General features: G+C 35.1%; 2 protein-coding genes across 2 annotated transcripts; one reads left to right on the top strand and one right to left on the bottom strand.

The window, feature by feature from the left end:
- Window positions 1-12,495: 12,495 nt before the first annotated feature.
- Window positions 12,496-15,286, top strand: LOC137643763 (myb/SANT-like DNA-binding domain-containing protein 3). Its single transcript, XM_068376455.1, has 3 exons — window positions 12,496-12,798; window positions 13,538-13,701; window positions 14,677-15,286. Exons 1-3 carry the CDS (start codon window positions 12,563-12,565, stop codon window positions 15,276-15,278), a joined length of 1,002 nt encoding a protein of 333 aa, XP_068232556.1. The 5' UTR covers window positions 12,496-12,562; the 3' UTR covers window positions 15,279-15,286.
- A 230-nt stretch (window positions 15,287-15,516) lies between these two features.
- On the bottom strand, window positions 15,517-17,045 carry LOC137631058 (putative nuclease HARBI1). The gene is made up of 2 exons (XM_068362694.1): window positions 17,025-17,045; window positions 15,517-15,954 (listed from the first exon to the last, which is right to left on the bottom strand). Exons 1-2 carry the CDS (start codon window positions 17,043-17,045, stop codon window positions 15,517-15,519), a joined length of 459 nt encoding a protein of 152 aa, XP_068218795.1.
- Between the last annotated feature and the right edge of the window lie 2,955 nt (window positions 17,046-20,000).

Genomic DNA, 20,000 nt, shown 5'->3' on the forward strand with positions numbered 1-20,000 from the left:
AGAGAGGGCTAGCTCAGATAAAGCTTCATGAGCTGAATGTTAAAAAAAGAGTGGGAACTTGAATAAATTATGCATGCTAATTCAGTGATACTGATACATCAGGGTCAGATATTTCTAGCCAAGATAGAGTTGTACCTCCTTTCAATGAAAATGATTTAGATGAATGCTTTGTCTGTTTTTGATAGCAAAGCTAAGAAATGTAAGTGGGCAGCACAAAATTGGGTTTATATGTTATCAGGAGTTTTATGCTTCCATTCCTGAGGATAGAGTGGATGATTATGAATTTAAAAAAAAAAAGCCTATTTTACAAGCCTATGAAATAATTCCCGAAGCTTACAGCATGAAGTTTAGGAGTTGGACAAAACATGATAAGCAGACATATGTAGAATTTAGTAGAGAACATTCAAATTGGTTTGATAAATGGTGTAAAGCAGCAGAATGTAGGGATGATTTTGATATATTAAGAGAAATTATTTTAATTGAACAGTTTAAGAATCGTGCTAGTGAGAACATTAAGGTTTACTTAAATGAATGAAACTTATCTACCATTCGTGAAGCATTTGTATGTGTTGATGATTATGTGTTGGCTCATAAGGAGTCTAGGTCTAATGATAAAAGTTTTAATAGGTCAAAAGACTATAGGGATATAGATAAGCGTATTGATACTGATAATATAGATCGAAGGTCAAATTCTGATTCACATGTCAAGTCTCAAAGCAGCAGTTGCAATAATAATTCTATTACTAGCAGTTCTGCGGTATGTAATTATTGCAAAAAACCAAGTCACATGGTATTTGAATGCTTTAAGTTGAAAAGGAAAGAAGCTAAAACTGTAGCTCTTGCAACGCTATCAAAGTCTCGTTATAGTGTGCTACCAATTGAAGTTAACACTATAAATGACCAAATTTTTGACAGGATGGCTGTTAATTTCAGTGTGCGTTCCAGACCTGTTGATAAAGTTTTCAAGCCATATACTGCTAAGGGATTTGTTGCTGTTGATGGTGGTTCACTACAGCCTGTTTGTATCATGCGTGATACTGGTTGTGCCCAGTCACTTCTTTTGAGGGGAGTTGTCCCTGTGACTGAGCATTCGTTTATTAGGAAGTATGTACCCGTTCGTGGGGTTGGTGCCGATTTTAGCGTTCCATTGCATTGTATGGATCTTCATTGTGACTGGTTATCTGGGCCGTTGTTGCTGGTATGGTTTCCGAGTTGTCTATTAATGGCGTTCAATTTTTCCTTGGTAACGACTTGGTAGATGAAAATGTTGATATCCGACCAAAGATGGTTAATGAGTCAGTTCTTGATCAGGAGTTGGAGGTTCTCAGTTCTGATTTGTCTACTGTTTTCTTCGAGTCCTGAGACCCAAGAGAAGACTCGGAGTTCTACTTGCACATATGACAATGATATGTCTGTTCGTGATAATGTCTCCACTGTTGTTTCTTCTACCGACTTGCCTCGTGAAGACTCGTTGTTTTGTATTGCTGTTTCCACTAATGAAAATTGTTCTACTAACCTATCTCGGGAAGATACCTTAGTTCGTGATATTTGTTCAACTGTTGACTGTTCTACTAACATGTCTAGTAATAATGTGTTAGTTCCTGATAATATTTCTGCTGTTAACTGTTCTACCAACCTGTCTCGAGAAGACGGTTTGGTTAGTAATGTCATGTCTTCAGACTGTTTTACTAACTTGTCTCATGAAGACTTGTTAGTTTGTGTTTATTCTCTTTTTGAGAATTCTAATAACCTGTCTTTTGAAGGCACTTTTACGTGTGATAATGTCTCTTCCAATGAGGATGTTAACTTTTCTGAGGCTTTTTTGTTTAATGAGTTTAATAATGATTTTTCTTATTCCAGACATGTGACAGAAACAAATGATATTTTGTTACTGAATGGATATTGTAATCTTAAGTCTGATTCAAAGTTGATTGTAATTGAAAAGACTGACCAATCTGTTATTTATGTTATCTACCTTGTAAATTGAATTATTAATGTTCTTAGTGTCACCCAGGAAGAACTTATGATTGCTCGTTGTGAAGTGATCATGATATGGAATTATGCTATAAGACATTTTCATTTGCATGATATTAGGGCAGACGTGAATCAGTTTTATTATGCTTGCCCTGTGTGTCAAGCTATTTTGAAATCATATCAGTCTTATCTGAAATCATCTCCAATGTACATTCCTGCGTTTGATGTATTATTTTTTCATGTCCTTATAAATGATGTTAAACCATGGTAAAAAATGGGCATAGGTTAAATGTTACATATGAATTTTGTATCTGATAAGAAGAAACTTTTTAGTTTTCACAGTAATGATTTCTATTGATTATTTGTGGTTGGCAACGCTATACAATTTTGAAGTTTTATTTACAGTTTGCAATGCAAAACGAGAAATTTGTATTTGGAATCTTGTACGATAAGATTATTCTGTTTGTACTTGTGAAAATTTGTTGCTTAGGTTCAAGACCCCTAACTTTTTGCTAGACAGGGGGATTTGTTATAAGTAGGTTAAATTTATGTATATTGCATTACAAAACTTCTTGATATAAAAAACAAAGCAATTAGTTTTATTGCATACACGTTAATATAAGAATAAAACAATTAATTTTTATATGTATTGATGAATTTTTGGAATGAAAATATCACTGAGTTTAACTTCTACGAGAGTTCTCGATTCTACTTCAACGTCAGTCGTCTAACGAGCGAAAGCTATACAGTGCAAGATGATTCGAGAAATGGTTCGTTGTGTGGCGTCCTGTTGCGTATGCTAGTCCCGGATGCTTCTAGTGCATCACGAATATTTGGGAGCATTGGTCTCGTGTATATATAAGACAGGTGATGAACAGGAGAGGGCAGAGACGAGAGAGACCTGACTGAACACTACTCGTGTTTGGAGATATTCCTCCGCTACACACACTGTGATTTTGGAAGTTAGTGACTTCTCACAACGATAAAGAGTTTTGAAGAAGACAAAGAAGATTAAAACAACATTCATCATCTAATAGAAGCACTGATTTCTCGTGTCAACATTTTACATTGGAAATTACTCGACACCTTTGATGTATAGAAGTTTGGAAAGTCAACTAATCCTACTTCGTAACAACTTAATATATTTTACCCATTAGTTTTGGTGTGCCATGAGTATTCGGCAAATCTTGTTTAATACTGTAAATATATATGTTAAATCTTACATATAATGTCACTTTGTTGATAGCTATTACTTTCATATTGCTGTTAATGTTTTGCTATCGTTCAGTAAAATTAATGAATATATTTTGTACAATGTACGTCGCATACAATAGTAGAACGTAATATATATATATATATATATATATATATATATATATATATATATAAATATATATATATATATATATATATATATATATATATATATATACATATATATACATATATATATATATATACTGTATATATACTGTATATATATATGTATATATACTGTATATATATGTATATATATATATATATATATATATATATATATATATATATATATATATACAGAGCATATACACACACACATATATATATATACATATATATATATATATATATATATATATATATATATATATATATATATATATATACATACACACAGTATACATATATATGCCAATATAGCTGGTGATTGTCTGTGTGTGTGTTTGCGTGTTTTCTATAAAAAGAATTGTACATGTAACTTACTGAGTATTTAATGACCGAATTTTATGTGATTTTTATCTAGAAAGCTATCGCCGTAGTTTCCAGTTTGATATGTATATATATATATATATATATATATATATATATATATATATATATATATATATATATATATATATATATATATATATGGATAGAAGTGATAGTGAAGTCTTGGAACACTCAGTTACAAGAGCAAGCCATGAATATCAAACGCTATTTGGGATACTATAAAAAGGAGACAAAGACAGAAATTGATTGTTGAATGCTTTCGAGGAAGTAATGTTAACTACAAGGTTGAGTATGCTATGTAATCAAGTATTGACAGTGAGGTCAAAAGAAAAGTCTCGAAAGTCAAGAATGATTGGAGAGAATATTTAGACAGTAAAAAAGATGAGGCTGGCCACGCTATTAATTCAGGAAGTGGCTATGGTGTAAGAATTGCTCATAGAATTATTATTGAAATCTCGACCGGGGCAAAGAAGAAGAAGCATATACTCATGAAAAAGAGAGATGGTTCTCTTATAGCAACAGAAGATGAAGAAAGAAAACGTGGGATGGAACACTTTAGTGAGGTTATGAATAGGAGATATGAAGGGAATAAAATGATTGATATACCTGAAGCTGATGAAGACCTTGATGTGCCCATGAATAAATTCACTTTGTTTGAAGTCGAAGTTATCCTAAAAAAGTAAAGAGGTGGAAAGACCTGGAATACGACGGAATAACTGGCGTGATGATGCTGGCTGAAAATGAAGTAACTTACAGACTGATTACAAGATTATATTGTAGAATGTTGCATGAAGAGGCAAAACCTGATGAATGGAGTTAGGAGTGTTAGCGAAAATAGCAAAAAAACGAGGCCGACTGATTGCAATAATTACATAGGCATAACACTTGCGTCAGTGTGTATGAAAATATATAGTATACTGATTCTAAAAAGACTGGAGAGAAAGATTGAGGAAAAGGTGAGAGATGAACAAGCAGGATTTAGAAAAGGTAGAAGTTCCACTGACCAAATTTTAATTTTTAGACATGTACAATAAAGCGCAGAATATAGAAATCCCCTTTTGATGGTATTTGTGGACTATGAAAAAGCCTTTGATAATATTCACTGGACAATGTTGTGGAGAGTTCTGCGTTATTATGGAATTCCTCTTAAATATGTAAATTTTATTAAGTCTGTTCATGAGCATAGCAATTGCAAAGTAGATGTTAAGGGGGTCTTATCAAATGAATTTCCAGTGAACAGCGGAGTACTACAAGGGAATGTGTTGTCACCTATGTTGTTTATCATACTTATGAATTTTGTAATGCATAGAACAGTCAGAGATGGTGGAGAAGGATTGGACTGGATTGGTGAGAGGAATTTAGCAAACATAGAGTATGCTGATAATGCAGTCCTTGTTGGCAGAACTCCACAGGATATGCAATGCTTGCTTACCAGAATGCATTAAATATCACACGAGGTTGGGCTGAAGATGAATAGAAAAAAGACAGAGATGATGAGAACTGAGTATGCAATAGAAGATAAAATATCATTGGAATGAGAAAGGATTAATGAGGTAGAATCATTCAAGTATTTAAGAACTATGATCTCCAATACAGGGTCTTTGGAATTTGATTTTAGTGAAAAGTTGAAAAAAGAAAATTATACTATGGCTAGGTTGAGTAAATTTTGGAAATCAAATCGCCTGAAATTACATATAAAAAACAGACTCTCTATCAGTTTAGTGAGATTGGTGTTACTCCACAGATATGAGTCATGGTATGATAATGAAACAGTGTACAATAGATTTAGTAGATTTGAGAACACGCCCCTCTGAAGGATACTGGAGTTAAATGGCAGGACAGGATTTGAAATGAAACTATAAGAGAGATCACCCAAGTACCATATGTGGATAAGATCATGATGAGGGATAGATGGAGATGGTTTGGGCATACTCTTCGTACTCCCCAAGATAGATTTGTGCACCAAACGTTCAGCTGGGTTCTACAAGGCAATAGAGGAGTTAGTAGGCCCAGGCCTCCATGGCTGAGTACTATGAAGCGCGAAGTAGGAGATGATGAATGGAAAAGTATTAAATTAAAAGCTCAAGATAGAGATGACTGGCAAAATCTAACCGAGGCCCTTTGCGTCAATGGGCATAGGAGGAGATGATGATACATAGATATATATATATATATATATATATATATATATATATATATATATATATATATATATATACATACATATATATACATATATATATATATATATATATATATATATATATATATATATATATATATATCTCAGTTGGTAGAGTCGTCGCTGGCGTGGTTTCCGGCCGAACAGGTGGGGTTTCGAATCTCCACCCGGCCAGAAGCTGTTACCTTAAAATGAATTCCAAGTGGATATATATTCCCAAGATAGAATTCGGTATTAAATGCCATTCGTGGGTGATATTTACATTGATTTAAATCATGTGTGCTTATGATATATGTTTATATATATATATATATATATATATATATATATATATATATATATATATATATATGCACACATATATATATATGTATATATATAGATATGTATATATATAGATATGTATATATATAGATATGTATATATATATATATGTATATATATATATATATATATATATATATATATATATATATATATATATATATATATATATATATATATATATATAAATTTAGTTATATATACATGGTCACTTTATCATAATTCCGTCATTAATACTCGTGATTTACTTTTTTTGAAAGAAGCCACGGATGCCAAAGATTCATTTAACTATTAAACCCCCTCACCACGGAATCACAGCCCTGTGAGAACTTCTTTTTATAAGCACTTTTTTTCGGCCAAAGACTGGAGCCTTGCCTCTAATTAAAGATAAAAGTAAATGGTTGACTTTGTTCAAATCATCCACAATGATATATGTCGTTATATATAACAAACTCTAATTTCAACTCTATTTTCTTTCCGCCCATTTCCTGAGTACCTCAAACACTCATCCCTCCTCCCTGCTTACTGCTTCATCTGCCATATCCTCCAACGATGCCCACCGGCAACCTGAAATCATCTCTTCACCTTGCCACAGTGAAACTCTCGGCCTCCTACAGTAAATGTGCTTTCAGTGCCCCATGATCCAATTCTGTATCAATGGCTTGACCCCTTTAAGCAACAAAGCAGATTACATCCTTACTGTAATTTCTGACGACACCTTACCAGAAATCTCTGATTGACTTTGTAAGTAAAGGGGTGCTTATACAATATGCCTTCAAATCATACCTGCCTATTGGTAAAGATTTCCCCACGTATATCCACCTTCTGGTTTATGTTGCACATTAACGCCAACTGTTATTCATACACACATGCTAATGAATGCCTATGCCAGCCTCCTCAATCTATATCCCCATGCCTTCTGCCCAGAAATATTAGAGACACCAATGGTTAACACTAAGTATAACAAGATGACAGAGCCCCCAGTGTTGAAAAGTCTGAAGTCCATGGTCATCGCCCCTGCACACAGTCTTGATGTTGGAGGGTATGCTACTCCCTCGTGGTGATTGTAGGGGTATTGCCTTAAAGACAGAACCAAACCACTTTCCCCTCTACAGCATCAACAACATCACCAATGTTACGTTCAATTATTGTATACGACGTAGATTATGTCAAATCTACTCAAAAACTTGATGAAGCAATAGCAAAACATTAACAGCAATAGGAAAATAATAACCAGCAAACAGAAAATAAAACTATACTTAAGATTTAACAGGAATATTTACAGCATGACAGAAAAATCGACCGAGTACTTAGGGAATACCAAAACTAATGGATAAATATACAAAGTTGTTACGAGGGAGGACAAGTTGACTTTCCAAACTTTTATATAGCGAGGGGCAGATGGCGTTGAGTAGTTTTAGATATAAAATGTTGACATAAAGAAATATGGCTTCTGCTTCTAATGAAGAAAATTGATTCAGTCTTCTTTTTCTTCTTCAAAATACTTTATCTTTGAGTATAGTCACTAAACTCCAGAGTCACATAGGGTGTAGCTGAGGAATATCTCCAAACACGAGCTGCGCTCAGTCAGGTCTTTCTCGTATCTCCTGTTCGTCACCTGACCTATATATATGCAGGACCAATACTCCCGTATATTCATGATGCACTAGAAGCGTCCGGGACTAGCATACGCAACATAACGCCACGCGATGAACACATCCTCGAATCATCTTGCAATGTATAGCTCTCGCCCGTCAGACAACTGGCACAGAAGTAGAATCGAGAACTCTCGTAGAAGTTAAACACAGCAATACTTTCATTCCACAATTACATTAACATGTATAAAAAACTAATTGTTTTATTCTACATCAACATACATGAAATCATTATGACAAGTTTTATTATACAGTATATAAATTTAATATACATATAACAAATCCCCGGACTAGCAAAAAGTTGGGGATCATTAACCTACAAATTTTCACAAATGCAAACAGAATAATCTTATCGTACAATATTACAAATACAAATATTTCGTTTCAACGAAAATAAGATACAGTTTTGCATTACAAAACCTAAGTGAAACTTCAAAATTCTATAGTTGACAATCACAAAATATCAATAAAAATCATTACAATGAAAACAAAAAGGTTTTTTTATTTTTAATCAGATACAAAAATTCACAAATAACATTTAACCTATGGCCCTTTTCGGTCTCGGTTTAACATAATCTATAAGCACGTGACAAGATAATACATAAAATGCAGGATTTTACACTAAAGAGGATTTCAGATATGAGTGATTGGATTTCACAACAGCTTGACACACGCAAGCACAATGAAACTGATTTACATCTTGCCAAATACAGTATCATGGAAATAAAAATCTCTTATATCATAATTCAAAACCGTACTTACTTCAAAATGAGCAGTTGTAGATTGTTCATGAGTGAGTGTATGAATAATAGCATTTCCATTTACAGGTTAGATAACCTGAACATCAGATTGGTCAGACTTTTCAATTACAATCGACTTAGGATCACAATATTCATTGAATAACAAAATATCTTTTGTTTCTGACACATGTCTGGAATAAGACAAATTACTAAGTTCATCAAAAAGAAAAAAAAAAAAAGTTTCAGACAAGTTAACATCATCATTGGACGAGACATCATCACAAGTAAAAGTGCCTTTAATACATCGGACCTTAGTTTTTCCAAAAAAGAGAATCAACACAAACTAACATTTCTTCATGAGATAAATTAGTAGAACGGTCAAAAGACATTACATTACGAACCAAAAGGTCTTCTCGAGACAGGCTGGTAGAACAGTTGAGAGCAGGATCATTATCATGAACTAACATATCAGCACCAAACATATTGGTAGAACAGTCAACAGTTGAACAAATATCATGAACTAAAGTATCTTCCCGAGATAAGTTAGCAGAACAATTATTAGTGGAATCAGGAATAGAAACCATTGAGTCTTCACGAGGCAAGTCAGTAGAAAAACACAACAATGAAGACATTATCACGAACCGACACGTCATTTTCAGACGTGCAGGTAGAACTTTGAGTTTTCTCATGATGTCAGCACTCGAAGAAAACAGAGTGGACTAATCAGGACTGAGAACTTCCAACTACTGATGAAGAACTGGCTCATTAACCTTCTTTAGTCGGATATCAACATTCTCGTGTACCAAGTCATTACCAGGCAAAAACTGAACGCCATTAATAGGCAACCTGGAAACCACACCAACAAGAACAGGCCCAAATAACCAGTCACAATGAAGATTCATACGATGCAAGAGAACACTAAGATAGGTACCAAACCCAAGAATGGGAGCTCACTTCCCAATAAACAAATGCTCAGTCGCAGGGACAACTTCCCTCAAAACGAGTGACTGGTAACAACCAGTATCACGCATGATATAAATAGGGTGTAGTGAACCACCATCAACAGCAACAAACAACTTATCAGTATATGGCTTGAAAACCTTATGAACAGATCTGGAACAAACACTGGAATTAACAGCCATCCTGTAAAAAATTTGGTCATTTATAGTGTTCACCTCAATTGGTAGCACACTATAACGAGACTTTGATAGCATAACAATAGCCACAGTTTTAGCTTCTTCTTTTCTTTTCAACTTAAAACATTCAAACACCGTGTGATCTGTTTTCTTACAATAATCACATAATACAGAACTGCTAGTAATAGAATTATTATTGCAACTGCTGCTTTGAGACTTGACATGTGAATCAGAAATAGACCTTTGAACTACATCATCAGTACGAATATGCTTACCTGTACTCCTATAGCCTTTTGACCTATTAAACCTTTTATCATTAGAGCTAGACTTCTTATGAGCTAGTAAATAATCATCAGCACATACAGCTGTTTCAGGAAGTGTAGATAACTTTCTATCATTTAAGTAAACCTTAATGTTCTCACTAGCACGATTTTTAAACTGTTCAATTAAAATAATGTCTCTTAAATCTATCAAAATTATTCGTACACTCTGCTGCTATACACTATTTATCAAACCAATCTGATGTTCTCTACTAAATTCTACATATGTCTGCTTATCATGTTTTGTCTAACTCCTAAACTTTATCCTATAAGCCTCGGGAGTTAATTCATAGGCTTGTAAAAAAGCATTTTTCAAAAATTCATAATCATCTTCTCTATCCTCAGGAATAGAAGCAGGCATACACTTTTTGTGGCCTACCAAACAAAACTCCTGATAACATATAAGCCCAATTTTCTGCTGGCCATTTACATTTCTTAGCTTTTCTTTCAAAGCAGGCAAAATATTCATCTAAATAATTTTCATTAAAAGGAGGTACAACTCTATCTTTGTTGAAAATGACTGACCTAGATTTATTTGTATCATTAGAATTAGTCAGCTGAATTTTTTCAAGTTCTAACTCTTTTTGAGCATTAATCTCATATGTAGCTATATCTTGGCTTGCAATTGTTCATGTTTTAATTCTTCTACTAACTGCTCACGTTTAAACTCTGCTTCCCTTCTTACACCTTCAGCTTCTAACTGCTCACGTTTAAACTCTGCTTCCCTTCTTACAACTTCAGCTTCTAACTGTTCATGTTTAAACTCTGCTTCCCTTCTTACACCTTCAGCTTCTAACTGTTCATGTTAAAGCTCGGCTTCTCTTCTCTCACGCTCAGCCTGGGATTCTAGCTCTTTTTCTTGTGCTAGAGCATCTAACTCTTTGTTTTCTTAATCGAGCTCCACAGCAGATAAATCAGAACATACTGATTCCCTCTCTATAGTGTTTAACACATCCTGAGGTAACACATCATCTTAAATCAAATGTTGACCTTACACATGTTTAATATCTTCTTTCGTCATGGAATTTTTAACTTTAAGCTCAAGATGGTTGCCTAAACTCACTAAGCTAGATTTCTTTCGATCACTTAACTTCTCAAACTGTGGATCCTCACAAAGTTCGTCAAAAAACCCAGATGCGTTAAACTCTGACATGTTTGCTGGCTATTTTATACAATGCACAAAGGTTTACTTTACGAACAATGTTTGAATTATAAACAGGATGATAATTCATATCCCAGACATAGGCCCACAATTCGTTACGTTCAAATAATTTGTACGACATAGATTATGCAAAATCTACTAAAAAAGTTTATGAAAGACTAGCATAATATTAACAGCAATATGAAAATAATAGTCAGCAAACAGAAAATAAAACTATTTTTAATATCTAACATAAATATTTACAGCAGTACACGAAATCCACCGAATACTCACGGCACACCAAAACCAATGGATAAATATACAAGGTTGTTACGAAGTAGGACAAGTCGACTTTCCAAACTTTTATAAAGCTAGGGACAGATGGCGTTGAGTAGTTTCAGATATAAAATGTTGACATGAAGAAATATGGCTTCTGCTTCTAATGATGAAGGTTGATTCAGTCTTCTTTGTCTTCTTCAAAACACTTTATCGTTGTGTCTAGTCAATAAACTCCAGAGTCACAGCGGATATAGCTGAGGAATGTCTCCAAACACGAGCAGTGTTCAGTCAGGTCTCTCTCATCTCTCTTCTCCCGTTCGTCACCTGTCCTATATATATGAGGGGCCAATACTCCCGAAGATTCGTGATGCACTAGAAGCATCCGGGACTATAGTCAAACCATTTTAGGAGCGAACTCGGAGCCCAATTGCGGCGCTGCCAGTTCTCTTGGGTTATTTTTAAAGCACACCTGGCTTGACTGCTTTAATCTATGGGCGAGCCAAGAAAAGGAGAAAAGGGTCAGCTAATAAGTCATTTACCTGGATTTGAGCGGTCTAACGGCCGTATGCTAAGAGAAAATATAGGGCCTCCAATTATAGGGCCTTCTTTATACCCTATGGAAAGTGTAGGGGAGCCCTATATTTTTCGGTGCTATGTTTAAAGCAACTTCTAGGAAAGGGTGTGGTTGGTATCCCTGCTGAGAGGGTGTCTGTTGTCCTCTAAACAGTTGGTATGCTGGAAGAACGTTTTGTTTACATTTGTGAAGGCAGAGTTGCCAGGTTTTCTAAGTAAGAAAAGTCAAACTTCTGATCAACTGCAGATTTAAAAGGTCAATCCATAGAGTAAAAAAAACCCCAATATTATAGCATTTAAGGCCAACCTTTTTTATGATATTGCTAAAGGCTAAAAAATTTCAAAAAGGGCCAAATTTGAAGTTTTTAGCCTGAAAAAAAAGGCGAACCTGGCAACTCTGTGTGAGGATATTTACTAAGTTGGGTACACGTGTGTCGTCCATTCCTGTTCTTTCAACGAGTTAGTGACGACATATAGACAGTGGAAATGGCAGAAAAGGATTGTATAAGAGCAAGATACATAACTGCAAGTGAGAAAACAATGCTGGTGACCTTGATAGAGGAAAGGAGCGAGATTTTATTCAATAAGAGCCATGACTTCCGCATCATCCATCGAAAAAAAGCAGCATGGGAAGAAGTCACTAGCTTATTTAATGCTGCTGGTTATGGACCACCAAGAAGCCAGCAACAGCTGAAGAAAGTCTGGGAGAATGCAAAAGGAAAGTAAGTATTCATAAACACATTAAAGTAATAGTACTCTTGACTCACTTCCTGCATACATAAGCAAGCATCAGCTTAGGGATTGGCGAGGATGAGTTTTATTTAGGCTATATGTAAGGAATAACATACTTTTCAAAGGCTGAGCAAATAAATAATTCTCATTGCAGTTTGTACTATTCTTAATTTCAGACTTCATACTGGTTAGCCTAATTGTTTGGCTTTTATTCATAATTTAAGGCTATATACTGGCTAGCCTAATTGTGTGGTCTTAATTTCAGGCTATATACTTGTTAGCTTAATTGCTTATCTTTTGTTCTTAATTTAAGGCTATATACTGGTTAGCCTAATTATTTGGTCTTAATTTCAGGCTATATACTTGTTAGCCTAATTGCTTGGCTTTTGTTCTTAATTTAAGGCTATATACTGGTTAGCCTAATTATTTGGTCTTAATTTCAGGCTATATACTTGTTAGCCTAATTGCTTGGCTTTTGTTCTTAATTTAAGGCTATATACTGGTTAGCCTAATTGTTTGGTCTTAATTTCAGGCTATATACTGGTTAGCCTAATTGTTTGGTCTTAATTTCAGGCTATATACTGGTTAGCCTAATTGTTTGGTCTTAATTTCAGGCTATATACTGGTTAGCCTAATTGTTTGGTCTTAATTTCAGGCTATATACTGGTTAGCCTAATTGTTTGGAACAAAGATATTCATTTAACCACTGAACTGTTGTAAAAATTTCAGAGCAAAGAAACAGCATGCAGCCTATAAGCGAGAGACTATGAGGACAGGTGGTGGTGCTCCTCCTAAGCCTGAAGATGAAGAGACTGCTAAAATCCTTACTATCATAAGTGATGACCTTGATGGTGAGGAGAATGAACTGGACTGTGATGCACTTCAGAGTACTGGTAAGTCCTACTTTGATAATTCTACAGAAAGCTCTGCTTGGATGTTTTGCATATTTTACTGATTTTCATACAAATGTTTTGTTTCTATTAATTTTTTTCCCATAAAATTGAGAGGAAGTCACTTGTTTTACGCATATCCCCTACCTATCAATTTATAAAGATAATGGAATCCTGCAGTTCTCACCTTCTTGCACAGTAATTAGGTGGTTATTTAAATTCTGGGAAAGCAATAATTAGCAAGATATGTTGAAGAGGGGAGAAGGGGTTATAAAGAGAAAATAGCTCGGTTTCCTCACTAAACGACATGGAACTGACGTCAACATAGTCAACTAAACAGAAGTTCGAGATGCCAGCGTACATTTGATATACTATACATTCAAAATATATTTAATCAAGAATTGTGATTACTCAAAAGTGTCACTATTTGTAAATTGCATATTTTAAGGACACTTTTGAGTAATTAATCCATTTTTAATTAAGTATATTTTGAATATACAGTAAATCAAATGTACGCTGGCATCACGAACTTCTGTTTATGTAAGCTGGCATCACGAATTTTGTTTAGTTGACGATGTTGACGTGTCAGTTCCAAGTCGTTTAGTGAGGAAACCGAGCTATTTTCTTTTTATAACCCCTTCCCCCCTCTTCAACATATCTTGCTAATTATTGCTTTCCCAGAATTTAAATAACCCCCTAATTACTGTGCAAGAAGGCGAGAACTGCAGGATTCCATTATATTGGAGTAAATGGATAGCGTGGTGTTCTATACTATTACCCAAGAATCATGTCTAACATGGTGTGACCCACAACTGTGTAATTGTTAGGATTAGGTAAATTATTCATCACTTAAATATTTGCTTTACTTTTATGGAATCTTTTATAGAATTAGGAGGAATTAGTAGCCCCACAGTTTGCAAAAGTAATGTTCTTCAGTACAATCATAGCATAACTTTTTTTTTTTTTTTGTCTTTTCAGGACAACCACATACTGTGATTGGTATCAGAAATGATGGGCAAAAATGTGAGATAAGGTTTGATTCTCAAATAATGGCACAGCACACTAACAACTCTATACACTCCATCACAACACCTCCCAAACTCACCTCAACTGAATTCAACACAACACAGAGCACACCAGCTGGCAAAGTCTCCTCTCAAGAAGCTAACATGACACAGGATACTCAAACAAATACACCCACCTCTATACAGTTCAATGCCAGAGACACCCCAACAGAATACACACCAACACCTGGCCAATCAAATTTTACCCCAGCCCGAAAGCGCCGACGAACAAGAAAGTTCACTCAGGAGGCCAGCTTTGAAGCATCTCTTGAGATGCAACGGAAGGAGCATGAAAAGACGATGGAAAGCCTCAGCCTAGATATTGAAGTTAAGAGCCTAGATATTGAAATTAAGAGAGAAAAACTAAAAAAAATTAAAAAGGAAAATGAGGATGCAAACCTTTGTCTTCAGGCTCATCAAATCTGGGTTGATGTGGGCAAGAAAATGTTGGAAGTAACAGGGGAACTAGGACAGGTGACCAAAAGAATTTGTGATAAACTCGATGCTTTAAACTGATCCAATGTCACTTCAAGTTTTTTCAGTGCAATATAGTATTATATATATTTCGGTTGTGATGAAATTATGCATTGTGTTCTAGTCTGCAATGTATTTTGACTACTGTACTGTATATTTTTGTGGAAATTAAAATTACAAATAACTGTTTCTGGTTTATTTTCCAAACCTGTACCATATATACATACTTTGAATTTGGTTTTTGGTAACTTTAAGCCTAGTGGTGGTGATTATTTTTTTCCTAAGCAAAATATTCTCTGATGATTTGCTGTCTTTTGAAGACTCCTTGGATATTTCTCATTGCTTGAGGTTGCTGCCTCAATTCATCCTCTTGTATGTTTCCTTGGGCTTCTGGGTCATCTGGATCATGAAGTTCATGAATTACATTATCTGGCTCAGGTACTCTGTAGGCGATGGCCAAATTGTGGAGAACTGCGGCAGCAACAATTATGTGTTTGGTGTTTCTCATAGAAGTCCTCATTTTCTTTCCAAGGCAAGCAAATCTTCTTTTTAATAGTCCAAAGGCTCTCTCAACACTGTTTCGCGTTCTTATGTGAGAAGCATTATAGCGGTTCTCTCCACGGCCATGAGGAGCTGTCAGAGGAGTCAACAAATATTCACGACATGGATAGCCACTGTCACCCAACAAGTGTCCAGGCAGAATACCATCTTCGAGTTCCTGACAGCAAATGCCTCAACCTTTTTTTACCAATGGCACACTTAAGATCTCGTAAGAATACCACAGCATACAGTATACTTGGCAAAATTTAAAAGGGTATACATGTAATTATAAGATAGAACTACAGACATAAAAAAATACCGGGTATAAATAAGAACTTATTTTACTTCAGTAAATATCACCATACTGCTTGAATTAGTTGTGGCATATTGTGCCTTGGCACACTGGTTGAGAATCACTGCAGTACAGTATACAGACATAAAAATCACTTTTGCTTGTGCTTACAGGTAATGAAGACACATTATGTACTGTACCTACCTGGTACATTATTATTAAGGAAATGTTGTTAAATAAGTAAAAATGAGGGTAATAGTATAGAACACCACGCTCTCCATTTACTCCAATATAATGGAATCCTGCAGTTCTCACCTTCTTGCACAGTAATTAGGGGGTTATTTAAATTCTGTGAAAGCAATAATTAGCAAGATATGTTGAAGAGGGGGGAAGGGGTTATAAAAAGAAAATAGCTCGGTTTCCTCACTAAACGACTTGGAACTGACATGTCAACATCGTCAACCAAACAGAATTCGTGATGCCACCGTACATAAACAGAAGTTTGTGATGCCAGCGTACATTTGATTTACTGTATATTCAAAATATACTTAATTAAAAATGGATTAATTACTCAAAAGTGTCCTTAAAATATGCAATTTACAAATAGTGACACTTTTGAGTAATCACAATTCTTGATTAAGTATATATTGAATATACAGTATATCAAATGTACGCTGGCATCACGAACTTCTGTTTATGTACCCTGGCAACACGATCTGTTTGGTTGACTATGTTGACGTCAGTTCCATGTCGTATAGTGAGGAAACCGAGCTATTTTCTTTTCATAACCCCTTCTCCCCTCTTCAACATATCTTGCTAATTATTGCTTTCCCAGAATTTAAATAACCACCTAATTACTGTGCAAGAAGGTGAGACCCGCAGGATTACATTATATTGGAGTAAATGGAGAGCGTGGTGTTCTATACTATTACCAAATTGAGCATTACATCACTCACGAATAGCTCATCACCTGACATATAAGCACAAAAACAATGTGATAACGACTCATGCCTACCTCTGTTGCTAAGAGCATTGGGCAGTCGATGCTCTATCTTTGCAATCAATGAAAGTGTGCATTCTTTACTTAATCGGAACCTCATCAGAAATTCTTCCTCAGTCATGGCATGGAATGGGTTGCTTCGGTCTGTCACAACCCTTCGTATGTGGCCATGCTGATAGCGCTGAAGGTTTCGGATATGACGGAATTGTCGGTACATGCTGAAATATATGAAATATACGTGTAATGTAAGACTCATGAAATGTTTGTTAGCCTGGTGTTTAACTCTACAAAACCTAATCTGCCACCCTTGACCCCTGGCTAGCTCAACAGCAGCCCTCCACAGTCCACACTGCACAGCTAACTTACACTTTAGTAGACTAGGCATAAACTTAGATGCACTATGAAATTCCCAAATTAGGTTCAAATTGGTTTTTACACTTCAGATGATGATCATGCTGGAAATCAACCCTAGGCCTACTCTAGACACCATCTAAATTATCTTACAAAGTAATGAACGAACCCTAAGTTAGGCTACCATCACCAGCCCAACACAACCAACTTGGAGCTATGATTTCCTACATTAGGTTCACATTAGTTGAATTATTCTTGAAAACCTGGGAATCATCTCCAGATATCTAAATCATTTATAAAAAGGCAAAATTGTGGATGAAAATTAGTTCATTTTGCTAGAATCTAAAGGATAAGGCCTTTGTTGGGCATTCTCTTCCAGAGGGTCACCCCCTGCCAAGGTTACTTTGATTTCGTTAGATTAGTTACCAGAATTTCTCAACTTCTCCAAGCCAAACTTAAGGTAAACTTTGCACAAATACAACTATTTCTCTTAAAAACAGATGAACCTTTTAGCATCAGTTAAAAACCAACACCTTTTCCATGCATGAGCTATCATATCTATTGGAAGAATGTAATTTATTTACGATTTCAAATGACAAGTTTACTTGCAACTACTATTTTATCACTTACTTTGCTAAAAAATAATCAAAGAAATTCTTACCTGTGAAACTTGGCAGAAGCTTGTTTTGTTGTGTTGTGCTTGAACTCCGAGAGGGACATCTCCGAGTTCATAAAATATGAAGTTTGGCCCACCTGTTCAATAGTTTTTCTTTCTTTTTATGTGTTATCATTTTTGTAAGACATCTTTTGTTAATATAAATGTTTTTCACAAGCAAAGAGTTGATATCATGACTACTATTTATTTATAGGGCTTGCGAAAGGCATGTCTGGGCCACCCTTTAAATAGTATTGGAACCACCCCTTAAATTATAGGGAACCCTAAATTTATAGGGCCTGTATATGTTCTAAGCATAGGAATTTAATATAGGGTCTATATTATAGTCCCTTTATTTCCTCTTAGCATACGGCCGTAAGAATATAATCCTTTAATTTGATACTCTCCCTAAATTGCTCCCTTCGCTCTTTTCGTTTTCAACCACGTGGTGACAAGTTGAAACTCTTAGATATAACAAGGAGCAAAATTGTTATAAAAACCTTATCACACTAACAAAAATAATCTTAATTTTGATATCAAATAAATTCATTTGTCAATTCTGATTGATTATTAAAAGACGGGATTCTTTATAAAGGATTTAATTAGCTAAGTTTAATATAGTATATTTACATTGGTGATTGTATTGTTTTAGAATTTATCTAATTAATGGACAAAATTTTTGTTCAGTTTCATTATCCCTTTTCCATTTAAAAAACTGATAGACATTGTACGCCATTTTTCTTTCTTCTGGGTGAAGAACACGAGGCGGGGAACTCTCCATGGTGTTTAAGGAAGGCTGGCTATTTGCGAGACAATGAATGAGGAAGCGTCGTAGTGTATTACATCCAACTCTTCTTGTTGGCTCGGGCCATTCCTTGGTCGGCCAGTAGTATTAAAAAAAAGTAATGAGGAAGCTAATCTTCAAGCATTTAATAGGATTTGACCAAAGATCTCAGTGAACTGACCCAGTGAAGATGTGGCAACGTGTTTGTCATATCTCCTAGTTTGTCGTTTTCCTTCCCTTCTCTTAGTGAAGCAAAGGCATCGGGATTAAGGAGAATCGGCAATACTGCAAATGAGCTCGAAGTTCGCTCGTAAAATGGTTCTACTATAGTATACCCAACATGACACCACGCAACGAACCCATCCTCGAATCATCTTGCACTGTATAGCTCTCGCCCGTCAGACAAGGGAAAAGTGAAAATTCCCGTGATCATGTAAACGCATTAGATATCCCAGGGATCCAGAGATAGTGCCTATCTAACAGGATTTGCTGTCTTATTGTTTACTTTAGCTCTTTATCATTTAACAACTTCAAGGTCACTAAAAGCAAAGATGAAATATGGCGTTAGAAAAGACGTTACCCTGAAATAAATTCTACTATTGAATTAAAAAAAAATGTCGTGTAAAGCTTATGCTAAGCTAAATGGTTTAACCCTGTCTAATCAAAGAAACAGAAATGCAGCATTTCCAACTACGTGTAAGTGGTATACTCAACGGAAAGTAAAATTCCCCCTTTCACCATAAATCATTGTTACTTCCAGATATCTTGAACGATACCAAGAAAAAGGGATCAATAAACGCACCACTTCCATATTTGATCCACGTTTCTTCGTAAATTGCTCACGCAACCGATCTACTTATATCAGTGAACCATTAGCCAACACCTGTGTTCTATCAAACGAATCTAAAGTTTATGCCTTTGGGATAAATGAACCAAAAGCCTTTGTTAACTTGCTTCGATCCCTTCAGGACTTTTTTCATTGATATGAACAACTTTGCCTATTTTTTCTTTGTTTCGACACAAAATAAAATGTCCTCGTTTTTATATCTAATGAAACATTCTGAGATTATCCATATCTCAAAATATTTCCATTTGTTTTTCTTGTAGACTATTACCGTGGTTCATATATTACCCTCGTTGAA

Source organism: Palaemon carinicauda, chromosome 1 (assembly GCF_036898095.1).
Source record: "Palaemon carinicauda isolate YSFRI2023 chromosome 1, ASM3689809v2, whole genome shotgun sequence".
In the NCBI taxonomy this organism is placed as follows: domain Eukaryota; kingdom Metazoa; phylum Arthropoda; class Malacostraca; order Decapoda; family Palaemonidae; genus Palaemon; species Palaemon carinicauda.